At 56.5% G+C, this 16,031-nt stretch overlaps 1 protein-coding gene across 1 annotated transcript in view; it reads right to left on the bottom strand.

The window, feature by feature from the left end:
- Positions 1-14,758, bottom strand: part of LOC309603348 (scavenger receptor cysteine-rich type 1 protein M130-like) — a gene marked incomplete at both ends in the record, with an annotated part of 69,808 nt that extends 55,050 nt beyond the window's left edge. The window contains one exon of the mRNA XM_082338218.1: positions 14,738-14,758. Coding sequence (XP_082194344.1) covers positions 14,738-14,758 — 21 coding nt within the window. The remainder of the gene's footprint in view (positions 1-14,737) is intronic.
- Between the last annotated feature and the right edge of the window lie 1,273 nt (positions 14,759-16,031).

The following is a 16,031-nucleotide window of genomic DNA, read 5'->3' as shown; positions in this document are numbered from 1 at the left end:
CAATTCCTTTAAGCAACTGGCATAGAAAAAGGAATGTTCTTCCTCCTAGGTGTCCTGCCAGGAGAGAGGGGACAGGAAGGACATAAAACCTTCAATGGAGAAAGGGGAAGGGGACAATCAAAGCTCATCAACGGAGTTACCTGTACTGCGAATAGGGAATGTCCCCAAGCCTTAGAGAAATCCTCCTCTCCCTCATGACCTGCCCTGTGACTGGTGTTGGGAACACCCTCATCATTGTGCTGGTGCTGGACAACTTGAAGACTTGCTATAGCCCCACCACCATACCCCTGACCTGACCACACTGCTGACCAGACTGGACACACCACCATCTCTGCTGACAGCAGTGTTAGTAGTACTTGCTGCACCTTTTGCATGTACTGAGTGTTTCCTGCTGGTGGCCACATCCTACGATCAGTACTGGGCTGTGTGCCACCTGCTTCTCTCTGCAAGACTCATGACCTGGAAGGTCTCTTTTGGGAAGGCAGCTACACCTTGGCTAGGGGGGTTTCTCTCATCTACAGTAGTCACTTCATTCTTGTCCCAGATACAGGTCTGTGGCCCCAGTGCAGTGCACCACTTCTGTGATTTCACTGGAGCTCTCCTGCAGTGACACCAGGACACTTTTGCTCTTTGCTCTCATAACCTGCTGTCCCGATCCAATGTCGGCGGAGGTTTTGATACGATCCCAAGGACGAGATTAAGACGCTGGAATCGGTCAGATGTCGTACAACCTTTCACTTTTATTTGAGGGGAGAAGAGAACGGAGGGAGGAGGGAGGGCAAGGGAGGAGAGGAAAAGAATAGGGGGGAGAGAGAGAGAAAGAGAAGGAGGAGTTTATCACCACCACTTCGAGTCCGGTGATCTTCCGCTGGATCTTCGGTGGCCTCAGGCTTCGTCGGGGACGGGTGGGGGCAGGGGGGCCTTGAGGGTGCAGGAACGGAAGGAGTGGTCTTGCGCGCGCCGCCGCCGCCCCCGCCGAGGGGCACGTGTGCTCCTTATGTAGGGGTTCTCACGCATGCGCGGATCACAAATGTGTACGTGCAGTTCGCCACGGACGTGCTGCCCCCGCCTCTGCTCTTTTCGCGCCTTTAGTCCCTGCCTCGGCTCTTTTCGTGCCTTTAGTCCCTGCGCAGGCGCACGAGGTTGTTTTTCTCAAAACTGTGGAGAAGAGGGTTTTCTCGAAGCGCGACGCTGGACGGCGCTACAGCGGCAATGTCGAGACAAAATCACATTTGGTACCGGTTCTCTACACCACCCAGTGGCTCGACATTGCAGCGTGGTGCCATAAGGGAGAGAGAGAAAGACAAAACAAGGGAGAAAGAAAGAAACGCAGAGTTGAGAGAGTTGAGGATAAGGGTGGAGGAAAATTGTGGGAAGGAAAAAGGGAATAACATTGTTTCGGGTGAAGGAATGTCTTGATACAGGTTAACTGAGGTACTGCTCAATGCAAGCTCATTCTCGAACGACTTCAACAATTCTTCAGCTTTGAAGGGTAAACATTGGAAATAGGGTTAACAATAACTGGCAACACGCAGTTTCTTCCTTCAGAAGGAAGTGGGAACGGGTTTAAATGATGGGTACTGAGGTTGGTTGTGGCTGATGGATGGTACAGATCTTTGTTACACCATCAGGTGGAGCATTAGGAACAAATTGCATATTTGACACAATGTGTTGAATTAATTGACTAAAACATGGAATTATACAGAGTAGGAACAGTAAGGTGGCAGTTGCACATAGCAAATACAATATTAATTGTTTGACCCATGGTGCCCCTGGTAACCAGGACCACAAATCGCCGTTCCAACCGCTCCAGGTTTGAACAGGGACGTGGGCTATTTTCCTGATATCTTGGGTCAATTGGAGAACTATTTCTCCCACGTCATCATTTCTAGACAGCAGTTAGAGTTATTTAATTTTCCACACACCTCTCCCTCCTCGGCCAACAAACAATCTAAAACCATACGGTGTTGAAGGATTGCCGCGCGCACCCGTTGAGACCGTTGAGTTAATAGGTATGGCGTCAGCGGCCCTGTTGGTGATAATTTCTAGGGCCGCTTGTAGTCCGATTATTCGGTTTAGATTATAGATTGGTTCTCTTGCCCCTGCAATGGGCTCATTCGGATTCCAGGTTGCTGGTCCATAACGTTCAATTATTCGCTCGGGGGGCCATTCGTCATTTCCCCATTTTTGTGTCCCACCTAAATTTACCTTGGTAGACCGCGTCTTACGGGCAATACTTCTATCCTGGAGGTTATCATACACTTTTAGGCCTAGTTGGGGTCCACCAGTTTCCGGCGAGAGAAAAAACAGGGGCCTTATGATCCCTATATAACAAACTCCCGACCACCCCGCGGGTAAGAATTTGTATGCCGTATTCCCACAGATCCAATAATGCCCTTTTTTGGCTCTATTTCCCTGAGCGAATGGCCCATCTTTCCCTGGTGGAAACTGAAAATAAGTTGTGTCTTTGTCACCCAGAGGGCTGAAAAAGGTGGTTGCCCCATCCCTTATTCGGCCGGTACAATACCAAGCCCCATGAGTAGTGAACATTCAATATTTACTTTTTGCAAAGAAAACTAAACAATTACATTTTCTAAGCAAGTACAACATTTCATGTTACTTGGCTATTAAATTTTCCCATATACAGGACTATTTAATGATGAAACTAGAGGAAGATCAAAAAAAGTAAGAATTATATATATAGTACATCATAGGTTGAAATTCTTGAAATGTCTAACATAAACAGGTATCATTGGAAAGTTATTGGGTATTTTTGCTTAAATAAGCACACACACATATATATGCTTAAATATGCACCAGACAATTAGATGTCTTTGTCCTATTGCATAAAGACTGTAGTGCACTGAAACATCTAACATTTAGCCTGTTTGCCTTAAATATTAAATCTTGAATTATTCATAGAGCTTCAATGAAGTACAAACATGTATGCACACATATGGACCACCAGTTATAAAAACTGACATACACAGTGGGATATTCTAATGGGTTGGTGTCCCTGAGTTAAGATGATCCAAAGTAGCAGGCGCATCGTGGTCATATCGCTGCTCTTAGAAAACAGAAATAGGAACAAAACTCGCTCCTTGGGTTAGAAGGAGGGAATAATCCATTTGGTGTGGATTTTGTCGGTTCTCCCACTGGTATCTTTCGCTTTCCATGTATGTTTGTTTAAGGGGGTATCTAATATGAGAGGCACAGCTCCCACGGTGGGAAGCTCGACCAGAACCGGCTGGCTGGGAGAGTAAGATGATGCACCAGGGCAATTGGGGTTTCGAGAGACATGTACCATGGTTGGCCCCTGTGGACAAAATGCCGCAATTTTCGGGCACCTGTTTGTACCCCAGTGATTATTGACATTGGCCACTGCCTCCCACACCCGCTCGGCCCATCCCGGTTGGTGGGGTTTAGTAGATCTCCCTTATTATTACAGGTGAGTTGTCTGACAAATATCCGCCCTCCGTCTCCCTCCTCACCCTGAGGGGGCGGAGGTTTTAGTTTCCCGCCACTCTTTTCGTCCTTCTTAAACCCTTCCTCCCTGTCCAATGCTGGCGCAGAAGGTGGGTTCGGTTTGGGAGGGGGTCCTTGCCTGGACCACTTCTGCACCAAGAGCTTCAACTTTTTGGTGGGGAGCCCATCCATCAAGTCTCGGGCCATCCCCTTTTGCAGTCCCATTTGCCACAATCCTTGTCGGAATGGGGGTTTCTCCCTTTGTGTTAGGTCAGGGCTTCTCCCCGAAAAAGCCAGGGATTTATTTGCTGGCCTCGCTGCCTGCACGGCCCTAGTTTCTACCTTTTGGTAAGTCCTGCCTAACTGGCCCATATTTCCTCCCGTAGTTTATTAGTTCCTGAGCTATCTCCCCCCAGGTCCACACCTTCCTCCCCCACTGCTGCTGTTCGGGGGTTACCGTTCCCTCCAGGGCACCTGCGATTCGCTCTTCGCGAGGCACATTTTGAATTCTCCCCTGTAATTGGATCCCGATAGGTTTTAACGAGTCGGGGAGTCCTCTTATTAGCGGCGTCAGCCGCCCGGGTTCTACCGGTAACAACATCGGAGAGCTTAGATTTGGTTTAAGTTCCCGGTCATACATCATTTGCAGGCATGCTGCCTTTTGTACGTTTTCTAGTAGTTGCTCAACCGAACCAGTTATAGCCAGGGGATCCCCCCTCTCTAATGGGTTCAGCCCCCCTGCCCAATATGCGGCCCTCTGGGTCAAAGACCATGGGGCTCGGCGATCGCCCGTGGTGAGGAAGACGCCGGGGCCCCAATGCCCCTCTGCTTCCTTTTCTGATAGCATGATCCCATCCCCCCCCGACAGGGATATCCTCCACACAGATTTGGTTTCGGACTCCCTTGCCGTCCTAGCAAAATCCTTTCGGAGTTTAGCCAATTCGGTGGCGGTAAAAGGGATTTCTTTGGTTACCACTTGGGGACGGTTGTCGCTATCGTCCTCATATATGCATTCTGTCTTTACTAGCGGGCACATATGGGGGGGGTTATCCACAGTCCCTCTTAATCGCTTTAAATCTTTCCGGGAATAGATTTGGCGTACCCCTTTCTCCTCCAGCATTACCTCCACCTCAGCGGGGGTGTCTGCCTCCCTCAGGAGCTGAACCCTCAGCTCCTCCTTCAAAATCATATTTTGGCGCTTCTCCTCCTCTAGCGCCCGTTTGGTCTCTAGTAGTTGCTCTCGCAGCGGCGCTATCGCCGCTTGCAACACAGCGGCCACAGCCTCTGATTGGCAGGGTGCTCGTTTCTTGTCCTCCACCGCTACTGCCAGACACGCTCCTAACACAGCACAAACGATGGCTTTCCCTTTCCCCTTCTTCACTCTAGCTTCTTTATGCAAAACCGCTATTCGGTCCATAACACTTTGCAGTTGGAACCAGTGGTCCCGTGCCCGATCTTGTCCCGGGGCACATGTGCTCCTTATGTAGGGGCTCTCACGCATGCACGGATCACAAATGTGTACGTGCAGTTCGCCACGGACGTGCTGCCCCCGCCTCTGCTCTTTTTGCGCCTTTTGTCCCTGCCTCGGCTCTTTTCGCGCCTTTAGTCCCTGCGCAGGCGCATGAAGTTGTTTTTCTCAAAACTGTGGAGAAGAGGGTTTTCTCGAAGCGCGACGCTGGATGGCGCTACAGTGGCAATGTCGAGACAAAACCACATTTGGTACCAGTTCTTTACACCCCCACAATCTCCTTCTCTCTAAATTGGAAGGATATGGATTTGATGGGCAGACCATTGAGTGGACAGCAAACTGGCTGGGTGGTCGCATCCAGAGGGTAGTGGTCAATGGCTCGATGTCCAGATGGAGATCAGTGACAAGTGGTGTCCCTCAGGGGTCCGTACTGGGGTCAGTGCTGTTCAATATCTTCAACAATGACACAGAGACCGGGATCGAGTGCACCCTCAGCAAGTTTGCAGATGACACCAAGCTGAGTGGTGCAGTTGACACGCCTCAGGGACGGAATGCATCCAGAGGGACCTGGACAGGCTGGAGAGGTGGGCCTGTGGGAACCTCATGAGGTTCAACAAGGCCAAGTGCAAGGTCCTGCACCTGGGTCGGGGCAATCCCCGGTATCAATACAGGCTGGGGGATGAAGGGATTGAGTGCAGCCCTGCCGAGAAGGACTTGGGGGTACTGGTAGATGAAAAGCTGGACATGAGCCTGCAATGTGCTCTCGCAGCGCAGAAAGCCAAGCGTCTCCTGGGCTGCATCAAAAGAAGCGTGGCCAGCAGGTCGAGGGAGGGGATTCTGCCCCTCTACTCCTCTCTGGTGAGACCCCACTTGGAGCACTGCCTCCAGCTCTGGGGTCCTCAGCACAGGAAGGTCACAGAGCTGTTGGAGAGGGTCCAGAGGAGGCCACAAAAATGATTAGAGGGCTGGAACACCTCTGCTATGAGGAAACGCTGAGAGAGCTGGGGTTGTTCAGCCTGGAGAAGAGAAGGCTCTTCAACAAGAGACCTTCTTGCAGCCTTTCAGTATTCAAGGGGGACTCCAAGAAAGATGGAGATAGTCTTTTTAGCAGGGCCTGTAGCGATAGGACAAGGGGTAATGGCTTTAAACTAAAGGAGGGTAGATTTAGACTGAAAACAAGGAAAAACTTTTTCGTGATGAGGGTGGTGAAACACTGTAAGGGGTTGCCCAGAGAGGTGGTAGATGCCCCATCCCTGGAAACATTCAAGGCCAGGCTGGATGGGGCTCTGAGCAACCTGATCAAGTTGTAGATGTCCCTGCCTATTGCAGGAGGGCTGGACTAGGTGACCTTACAAGGTCCCTTCCATCCCAAAGCATTCTATGATTCTATGATTCCATGTTCCCTCCCTTAGCTGGGGAGAGACACTTACTCCCACCAGTGGCATTTCTTCTGTCAGGAGAAAGATTTGGGCATGAAAATCACGTTTTCTTTTCCCATCATTACACAGGACACCCAGAGAGGGACAGGGAATGATCTCCTTTACCCCTGCTGAGGGAAGGGATTCAGCTGAGTCAGTCAAGGCATCTCCTTCTGGGTTTGTAGTCCTGGGGCTAGAAGGGGACTAAACTTTATCCCATGCCTGCCACAACCCCACAAGTGGTGGGTTTCTTCTTGCCTCAGTTCATACATGTGCACAAAATAGGCTCCTGCATGTGAGTTCCTTGTCTCAGCTCCCATGCTCATTACTGGGGGTGGAGGCCAGGAGGGAGTTGTTCAAACACAAACACCTGGTGCCAGAGGTGGTCAGGCAAAAATGCCAGGAGGCCTGCATGGAGGAACAAGGACCTCCTGGCCAAACTCAGACATGAAAAGGAGCATAGAGAGGGTGGAAGCCGGGACAGGTAACCTGGGAGGGATACAGAGAGACTGTCCAAGCATGCAGAGAGGCAGTCTGGAAAACCAAAGCCCAAGTAGAATTGAATCTCATGAAGGATGTTAATGGCAACAGGAAGGGTTTCTGTACTGACGGAGCTGACAAAAGCTATGGCAAAAGCTCTGAAAACAGTGGGTGCACTGCTGAAGGAGGCAGGGGAGCTATTGACACAGGAGATGGGAAAGGCCATGGTACTGAATGCCGCCTTCACCTCCTCCTTTACTGGCAAGACAGGCCTTCAGCAATCCCAGGTCCCAGAGACCAGTGGGGAAAGTCAGGAGCCAGGCAGCCATACCCCTGGTGCAAGAGGATCAGGTCAGGGAATACGTAAGCAAACTGGACGTACCAAAGTCTCTGGGCCCTGATGGGATGCAGCCACGAGTGCTGAGGGAGCTGGCAGATGTCATTGCGAGGCCACTCTCAGTAATCTTTTACCAGTCATTGAAACTGGGGGAAGTGGCCGAAGAGTGGAGGAAATTAAATGTCAGTCCTATCTTCAAGAAGAGCAAGAAGGAGGACCCAGGGAACTGCAGGCCACTCAGCCTCACCTCTCTCCCTGGCAAGGTGATAGAGCAGTGAATCCTGGAAACTGTATTTCCAGGCACATTGTACTGGTTTTGGCTGGGATGGAGATAATTTTCTTCATAGCAGCCCGTATGGTGCTATGTGTGGGATTTGTGACCAAAACAGTGTTGACAACACCCCAGTGTTGTAGCTAGTGCTGAACTGGATTTGCACAGCATCAAGGCCTTCTCTGCTTCTCTCCCTTCCTCCCCAGCGAGTAAACTCTATTTGTGGATGAGGGAAGAGCAGGGGACACCATTTAGCAAGGCAAAGCTTCACACTGTGTCTTGGTGTCCATGTGCAGGTTTTGGTAGCGGGGGGGCTGCAGGGGTGGTCTCTGTGAGAAGTGACCAGGGGCTGCCTCCATGTCAGGCAGAGCTGCTTCCAGTTGGCTCCCAACAGACCCATCGCTGGCCAAAGCTGAGCCCATCAACGAGGATGGTGGAACCTCTGTGAAAGTGTATTTAAGAAAGGTCACAACCGCCAAAGTGGGAGAGGAGTGAGGGAAACAATAGTGGGAGAAACAGCCCTGCAGGCACCAATGCTGGTGAAGAAGGAGGTGCTTCAGGCACCAGAGCAGGTTCCCTGCAGCCCATGGCAGAGAGCACGGTGGAGAAGGTAAGCCCTGCAGTCTGTGGAGGACCTACGTCTGGAGACGTAGGATATTTCCTGCAAGAATGGTGGCTTGAGGAGAGCCCATGCTGGAGCAAGTTCGTCTCAAATGACTGTAGCCCACAAGACGGACCCCATGGGAAAAGTGTGAGAAGGAAGGAGCAGCAGAGAGGACCTGTTCTGGACTGACCACAGCCTCCATTGCCCATCCCCCTGCACTGCTCAGGGGTAGAAGAGTTGGGAACAAAGGGCATGAAGCTGAACTGGAGAAAAAAGGGTGGTGGGAGGGAGGCCTTCCAGGGGGAAGGAGATAAGGTCTTCCACCAGCCCCACGCTTCTTCCACCCTCAGCCTTTGCAGCTGCCCGTGCCTGGCCTGCCCACTTACCTTTGCCACTGTCACGTTTGTACAAGGCCCAGACACATCTTGGCACAGCCAGTGCGAGCTGGCCTCCACCAAACCTGGAGCCCACGGGGCCTTGGAGGCAGGGAGGGGCCAGGTCCCCTCTGCCTGAGGCTGGGCACAGCTTTTCCCTGGGAACCTCCCTGAGGAGCCTCCTCCTGTGTGTCAGCCTGGGGCCTGGCACCACTGCCACAGGGACAAGGGCTGGGGGGCAAGGCAGGGCTGAAGTAGCTCAGCTGGGAGAGCGTTAGACTGAAGATCTAAAGGTCCCTGCTTCAACCCCAGGCTTCAGCAATCGTTTTCTCCCTTACATATTTGCAAAGCCCATCTGCCTTCTTCCAGCCTGCCCCAGCCCTGCTTGCTCCTTCACCTCTTGCCAGAGCACCATCGCGGCTCTGTAGCTGTAGATCTGTGGCTTAGAAGGAGCCTTGCTCCAGCACCAACAGTCCCCAGCCCCTCCCGGGGCAGGACTCGCCCTTCAGTGCTCCTCTGGGGTGGTCTCCAGCTGTCCCTCCTTCCCTGCTCCACAGGGATGGAGATCTCTCCTCTGCGGGGTCTCTGCAAAGACCCTGTCTCTCTCCTCTTTGTCATTCTCAGTGGTGCACAGACTGGTCCCATCCTCACAGACCTCCTTCACCTGGACCCCATTTCCCAGACCAGAGGCCACCATCCCCGCAGTCCCAGGGAGACATATGCCCTGGAGCTGAGGCCTCAATGGCAGCATCCTCCCTCCGGAGCTCTGTCCCAGTAAGACCTCTGTTGTGCCCAGGACAGCTGACAAAGCCGTGCTGAGGATCATTCAGCTGGTGCTCTCCAGCTGTCCAGCACCTCCAGAGGAGTTTGGCTTTTTTCGTGACTGAGCGCAAGTGAGAGGACGGGGAGAGGGAGAGACTGTCTGTCCAAGCAAGGTTACTGTCTGGCCAAGGAAGGTTACTGTCTGGCCAGCTTTGAGCATGAGCTTGAAAGTGCTTGGATGCAGGGACAGTGCTTGAAGGAGACTCACTGCTCCAAAAGAGTCCTTCTAGGTTGTTCCTGAGCAAGAATAGGAGAGTCACTGATAAGGATGGGCCCTGGGGCCATGTGTGCAAAGCAGACTGGATGAGCAGCCCATCCCCTTACCTCCTCCACTCATCCACTCCAGAAGTTCACGGTGACTGCGGTCTGGTTTTCATTCCCCCAAACCCTCTCTGCCAGGCAGGGGCTCAGTGGGGAACAAATCTATGGCACTGGGCAACACAATTGCCCCAGCTGTAGCACCACGAGGACACCACCCCTGCGTGTGGCCAAACCGTCGGCCTTTCAGTTAACAGCTGACCATGCTCACCCACCCTGCCACAGAGACCCGTAGCCCCAGGGAGACGGAAGCTTGGCCTTCCCCCCACCTCCAGGGATGCTGGGGGACAGAGGGGTGCAGGGGGAGGTCCAGTGCCTGGATGAGGGGCTGTGAGCTTTCTGCTCCCGTGTCCCCTCCACCGCATGCCCTGGGCTGCCATCAGAGCCTGGGGGCACCTCAGCCCAGGGAGGGCATTTCCCTCAGCCTGTTGCTCTGCTCCTGCTCTGGAGTTGGGGACAGATGTGACACAGAGGGCTGTAGCCCTGGGGGGCAGAGGAGGCTCAAGGGAAGGGCTTAGCTCCTCTCCATCAAAGCACCCCAGGGTGGGCCAGAGCGTGGGAGCAGCACCTGCAGCAAGAGCCTGCTTCTGCCCCATTGCCCTGCAGAGACGTGGAGGGGCAGTGCTCTGTAGCACAGCCCTGTGCCAGGATCAGGCCCCAGGGCGGAGGCAGTCCGGACTTCCCCCATCTCAGGAGGGTTCAAATGCTCTTTTCTGCACACCTGAGCAGAGAGAGCCCGTTTCATGGCATTTGGGGGCATGAACAATCGGGCCCTGCAGGCTGGGTCTGTGCTCTGGAGCAATGCAGGATCATCCCTGTGCCCCAGATCTGGGCTTGCTCCTGCAGCTCCCGAGGACCTCCCCGAGGCCGTGACAGTGAGACCCCAACCCTCTGCACTGCTGCCCCATGCTGGGCAGAGCAAGGCTGTGGGACGTCCACAGGAGAGCAGTGTTTCCAGGGCGAGACCCCCAAGGGGATGGGTGACACAGACGGGCACTGCAAACACAGCCTCCATCCCATGGGAAACCCCCAGCAGGGCAAGCTCCAGCCCTGCATCTCCACAGGGAGAGATGGGCCCAGGGCTGGGGATGGAGGGGCGGGCTTGGGACTGGGGGCTGCCAGCAGGAAAGCTCTAGGGACCAGGGCAGAGGGGTGTGTGAGCCTGGGCTCCCCCTGGGCCACCCCCAGGGTCACCCCAGAGGTGGAGGAGCTCCCAGCAGGGAATGGGGCAACACTGCTGTGGGAGGGGAAAGAGCAACTGGGGAACCCTGAGGTGAAGAGATGGGCACTCACGGGCCCTTGGAGAGAGACATTTTGCCTGGAAACTGTGGCTGGTAGGGTGGAAATGTCCCCAGGGACCATGGGCTCTCACAGCCCCACAATCTGACCCCGAGACTGCTGTCCCTGAGACGTGCCCCTTCCCCACCACCATGTCCTTGTGCTCTGCTCCTCCCGATCAGCCTCAGGGAGACACCCCGACACCTGGCCAGGCAAGCACCAGCTCTGGCTCAAACCCCTAAAGGCTTTTAATATGAACAAATCTGGAGGCACGATGCAAAAACAGGGGAATACAAAGAGAGGAAATGCCCAGCTGTGTCTGCTGCCCGTGGGAAAAGGGAGAGGGTTCCCTGGTGCTCACGGCTCTCCCAGCTGCACAGACCTCTCCTCCCTCCTGCCTGCACCCAGCTGCATGGCAGGGACGGGCTCTCCTGGCACGGGGCTCAGGGACTGTTGTGCACTGAGCTCTGGTGTCACAGCCTGTGTGTCCTCAGGGGGATGTGCCAGAGACACCTCTTCAGCATCGTCATAGCCTGTGCTCTCTGGGGACAAGGGACCAGGCACCTCCCTCAGCTCCAGGGGCCCCAGCACGTCTCTGGGAGCACAGCTTTGCCCCTGCAAGCAGCAAGGCAGCCATTGCATGTTCGCCCCATGGGGTGCCCCTCCTGCTCTGTACATCACCTTCCTCCCTTCTCCTCACCAGTCCGGAGATGTTCAACTCCCTCTCCCTATCCCGGGCCCCCAGGGAAAACTCCTGGGGCACGTTTCCCCATCCTAGGAGGTTTGGCTCTCAGTGCAGCAAGGATTCACCCGGCACCAGGGATGGCAGCCCAGGAACCAGCAGCGCTCTCTTTCCCTCTCACCTCCAGGTGCATCCCTGGGTCCTGCTGCCTCCTCTGGCGCCCTGGCCATTTCCCAGCCTCCCTGCCCAGGGGCACGATCCTCCCCAGGCTCAGAAACCTCCCTGGCATCATCATAGCCATCCGCCGGGTCACCTCCAGGCAAGACAGGGACGTCTGAAAGGAGAGGGGAGCTGGTGACAGGGAGAAGATACATTTGCAGAGCAGAGGATGGGAGGATGCACAGGGACATGGGGCTCAGACACTGGTGTTGGCAGCACCACAGGAGACACCCCCCATGTCCTCCCCAGCTCCGATGGTGACACTCAATGACACCGCTGTTCTTCACATGTCTGCAGGGAGGAGAGATCCACTCCTTCCCGCACCCTATTACCTGCTGCTGATCCCGGACCATCCTCCTCCTTGCTGTCCCCGGGGTAGGGCTGCAGCTTGGTCAGGGACCCCTCTGAGGAGGAGCCTGGAGAGAGGTGCAGCGGCTGTTAGGGGAGTGCGCTCTGCTGACCAGGCCTGTGGTCAGTGCTGCTGGGGACGGGGGACCCACAGAGGCAGGGCTGAGTGGGGAGAAGGGCTCAGGACTCACCCTGCTCCCCTGGGACAAACCCTGTCTCAAAGGGGCTCCTAGAGCTGCCCCAGGACAGCCCCTTCCCTCCCCCCTCAGGGGTCCCATAGGGGTGCAGGGACAGGCAGGGAGGGGCTGTCCCCAGCTGGGAGGGGAAGAACTGGTGGGGAGGAAGCTCCTCGCTTGGGCCCAGGACCTGGCTGCTCTCCCCACAGCCCCCACAGCCCCAGCACTGCAGGGACCATGGGCCAGGGGACTGCAGGGGGTCAGCCATGGGTGGGGGGTGAGGGGGAAGAGCCTGGCAGATGTGCCCCCCGGGAGGAACCCACACCCACCTGAGCCACTGAACCTCGCCTGCTTCTCCCACGCCGGGCTGTAACCGATCTCCTCATACACGGCCTCAGGGAAGGGCTCCCAAGCTCTCCCAGAGCCTGTGGACAGCAGCAGGGCTGGCCCAGGGACAGGCAGAGACGGGACAGGATCCTGCTCTGCTCCCCCAGCTTTGGTCCCCTGGGCCAGCAGACGGCCATCGCCAGAGCACAGTCCCACTACCTGAGCCCAGCTCTGCCATTTCTCTCCTTGCCCCATCCCTACCTCCCCCCATGTCTGGACTCTCTCTGCCCCTTGCTGCTGGTGGCCCATGGTCAGGCAGTCAAGGAGGCGGCGCATGGGAATGAAGGCAGCACACACCCTTATCCCCCCAGCTCTGCCTGTGCCACTCACTCACACCTCACAGCACCCCTGGCCTTGCCAGGAGGCATCTTTCCCCATGACCCACCTCCGCGCCCAGACCTGGTGCTTCGCACTTGCCCGGCCAGGAGGGCCAGGACAAGGCAGAGAAGGGCCCCCAGGATGATGCAGATGATGACGGGCAATGAGACTCTCCCGCTGCCGGTCGGATGGCCCCAGGTGGGATCTGTATGGCAGGAGCACAAAAAGGGCAGCACCAGGCCTGGGAGAGGTGGGGGGCTGGGACACCCCGGTCCTGACCCCCATTACACCAGGGGTAGACAACCCCAGGAGTGAGTCATGAGGAAGATCCCACCCTGATGGGGAAATGCCAACCGCCCCGCCCCACTGCTATCCCAGTGCCTCCTCCTGGGAGTTTCACATCCCAGCAAGGAGCCCCTTCCCTCCCGCCACGGGTCACAGCTGGACATGAGAAGAACCAGCGCCGGCGCGGAGGACAGTTTACCCGCTCGGGGGGTTGCAGCTGCTGTCGTGGGTGCAGCTGTAGAAGAGGAGAAGGAGAGCTGGGCTGAGAGGGTGGGTGTTCAAAGTCTCCTCTCTGACATGCTGTGTGTGCAGGTGTGCACATGTATCCCTGACACATCCCACCCAAATTGCCCCTCCTGCAAAACTGGTCAGGGTGGCCAGGACAGGGCCCAGGGCCCTGCTCTGGCTATTGGGCAGGATGGCGCAGGCAGCCCAGGAGATGCGCTTGGGGGTGCAGGGCCCTGCAGGCAGAAGCCACAGGACATCCAGCCCCACAGAGGCTGCTGCCCACTTGGCACCAGGCTCCCATAGCAAACGACCCCCACGTCCTCTGCAATCCCTGCTGCCAGCGCGCTCATGGGCAGGGAGGTGTTGCATTGGGTCAGGTTGGCCTCGTGCCCTGCGCACCGCACCCCTCGCAGCCCCACGGGACCCGTCCCTCTCTGAGGCTTCGGGGGGTTGTAGGCTCTCTCTGCCTCTCCGCACCGCAGCTGCCGGCACACCACGCTGGCCTCCTGCATGTCCCACCGCTCATCCAGGACTCGGCCCCACGTCCCGCGCTGCAAGATCTCCACTCGCCCGTCGCACCGGCTCCCTCCACCCACCAGCCGCAGGGCTGTGGAGCTGCCTGGGCCTGGGGAGAGCAGCCATGCCCCAGCCCTCAGCAGCACCAGACAGCCCACAAACCTGCAGCACCTCTCCAGGCTCTCCAACCCTCACAACACCCTGCAGCTCACCCGCCTGCCCGCAGCCCTCTGCGGTCAGCTTCAGGAGCAGCTTTCCACAGGCTTGCTTCCCCAGTCCCTGAGCCTTCCTGAGCAAGACACTCTCTTTGCTCTTGGTGGGGCAGAGCCACCCAACACGTCCCTGCTGAGGCAGATGGGGCAGCTCCTGCAGGAGGGAGCAGCAGCCGGCGGTGGCCTGGGGACAGGCAGCCCCAGGACAAGCCTTGCCCCACCTCAGCGCTGGCCTTGGCACTGCTGAGCCGTGGGGCAGAGCACACACGCCTCTGCCCCTCTGCATCCCTGGGGATCTGGGCCTGGGAGCCTGTGTCCCTGGCAGGGAGCACAGCAAGGGGGGCCTTTCCGATCAAACAGGACAAGTTTGGGCCTGATCCCCTGTGTGGGGCAGAGATTCCTGGTGAATCAAGGGTTTCTTTTCTTTCAGCAGAAATTCACCCTGCTGCTGCCATGGGGTCCTCTGCTTTGGGTGGCCATGCAACACCCAAGGGACAAATGGAGTTAACACAGCGTTGTCCCAGCACTCACCTGAGCAAATGACAGCAGCATCGTTCTCGTGGGAGCACGGTGAAGCCCCCAGGGCAGTCACTGGGCACTGTCCCAGGTGGGCTTCAGTCCCGTCACAGTGGAATGAGTCTCTCCAGACAGGTCCCGTGCCTCTCCCAAAATGCCCTCCTCTGGGAATGGACTCAGCAAACCCACAGTCGAGGTGACGACAGAGAACGTGGGCATCCAAGATATCCCAGCGGGAGGCACAGAGGGTGCCCCAGGTCCCCAGCACCTGCACCTCCACCCTCCCCTCACATGCCGTGCTGCCGTTCACCAGCCTGAACCCTGTGTACTCTGGGGACAGAGAAGGATGAGACAGGGCAGACTTGTGCTCTCGCTTCCACTGGAGATGGAGGAGCAGCCAAATGGAGGAGAGCCTGCCTTTCTCCTCCTTCTGCATGATTTTAAGGCTGGAGGCAACCACATCACCCCTTCTGTCCTCACACCCAGCACAGCATGGCACTGCCCCGGCCCTGCTCCCCTTGGCCCCAGCACACCCCCAGATATGGAACACCCCACCCTCAGTCCTTACGGGTACAGGTGACACCAGCGGCATTCGTGTGGGTGCAGGGCTGGTCTCTGCGGGATCCCCTGGGGCAGAACATGAGGAAAGCTTCATTCCCCACACACTGCAGCTCTCTGTCCCACATGGCACCAACACCTTCTCCAAAGTGAGCTGCCCTGGGCACAGACAGGGCTGCGCCACACTGCAACTCCCCGCAGACCACGTCGGCAGCTTTGGGACCAAAGTCCGAGTCACAGACAGGTTTCCACTGGTCCTCATCATGGATCTCCACGCGTCCTGAGCAGGGGCTCTCCTCTCCGACCAGCCGGACAAATCCTGGAGCAATCAAAGTCCCCAGAGAGTTCCCAGAGCCCTCTGGCAGTTACATGCCCACGTCCCACCTGGTCTGCAAGGTGGCCACAGGCACAGAGCCCCACGACCCTCCCAGCAGCTCCTAGGGGCTGCTGATGGCACAAACACACCAGGGACACCCTGCCGCTCCTCAGCCATCAGCACAGCACTTGTGGCCTTGCTTCTCTCCCAAACCCCCAGCCGTAGGCACTGCTCGGACCAACTGCTGCCATTTTGGAGACCCTGGGCTTCCTGGCAGCACTGCGAGCACTTGGGGCCCAGGGCACTGTTGGCTGCTGCAGCCTGCTCTGCCCACTGAGCTCAGGGCCTGGCTGAGGAACCCCTTGGAATTCCCAGTAACACACCCTTCTCTCAGGGCGGTCTCAGGCTGTTGGGGCACTGCTGTTAGATGGGCCA

Source organism: Platalea leucorodia (assembly GCF_965183815.1).
Source record: "Platalea leucorodia genome assembly, contig: HAP1_HAP1_SCAFFOLD_59, whole genome shotgun sequence".
Lineage (NCBI taxonomy): Eukaryota > Metazoa > Chordata > Aves > Pelecaniformes > Threskiornithidae > Platalea > Platalea leucorodia.
The sequence above is the reverse complement of the archived record's forward strand: the minus strand, read 5'-3'. Positions and strand labels throughout refer to the sequence as shown.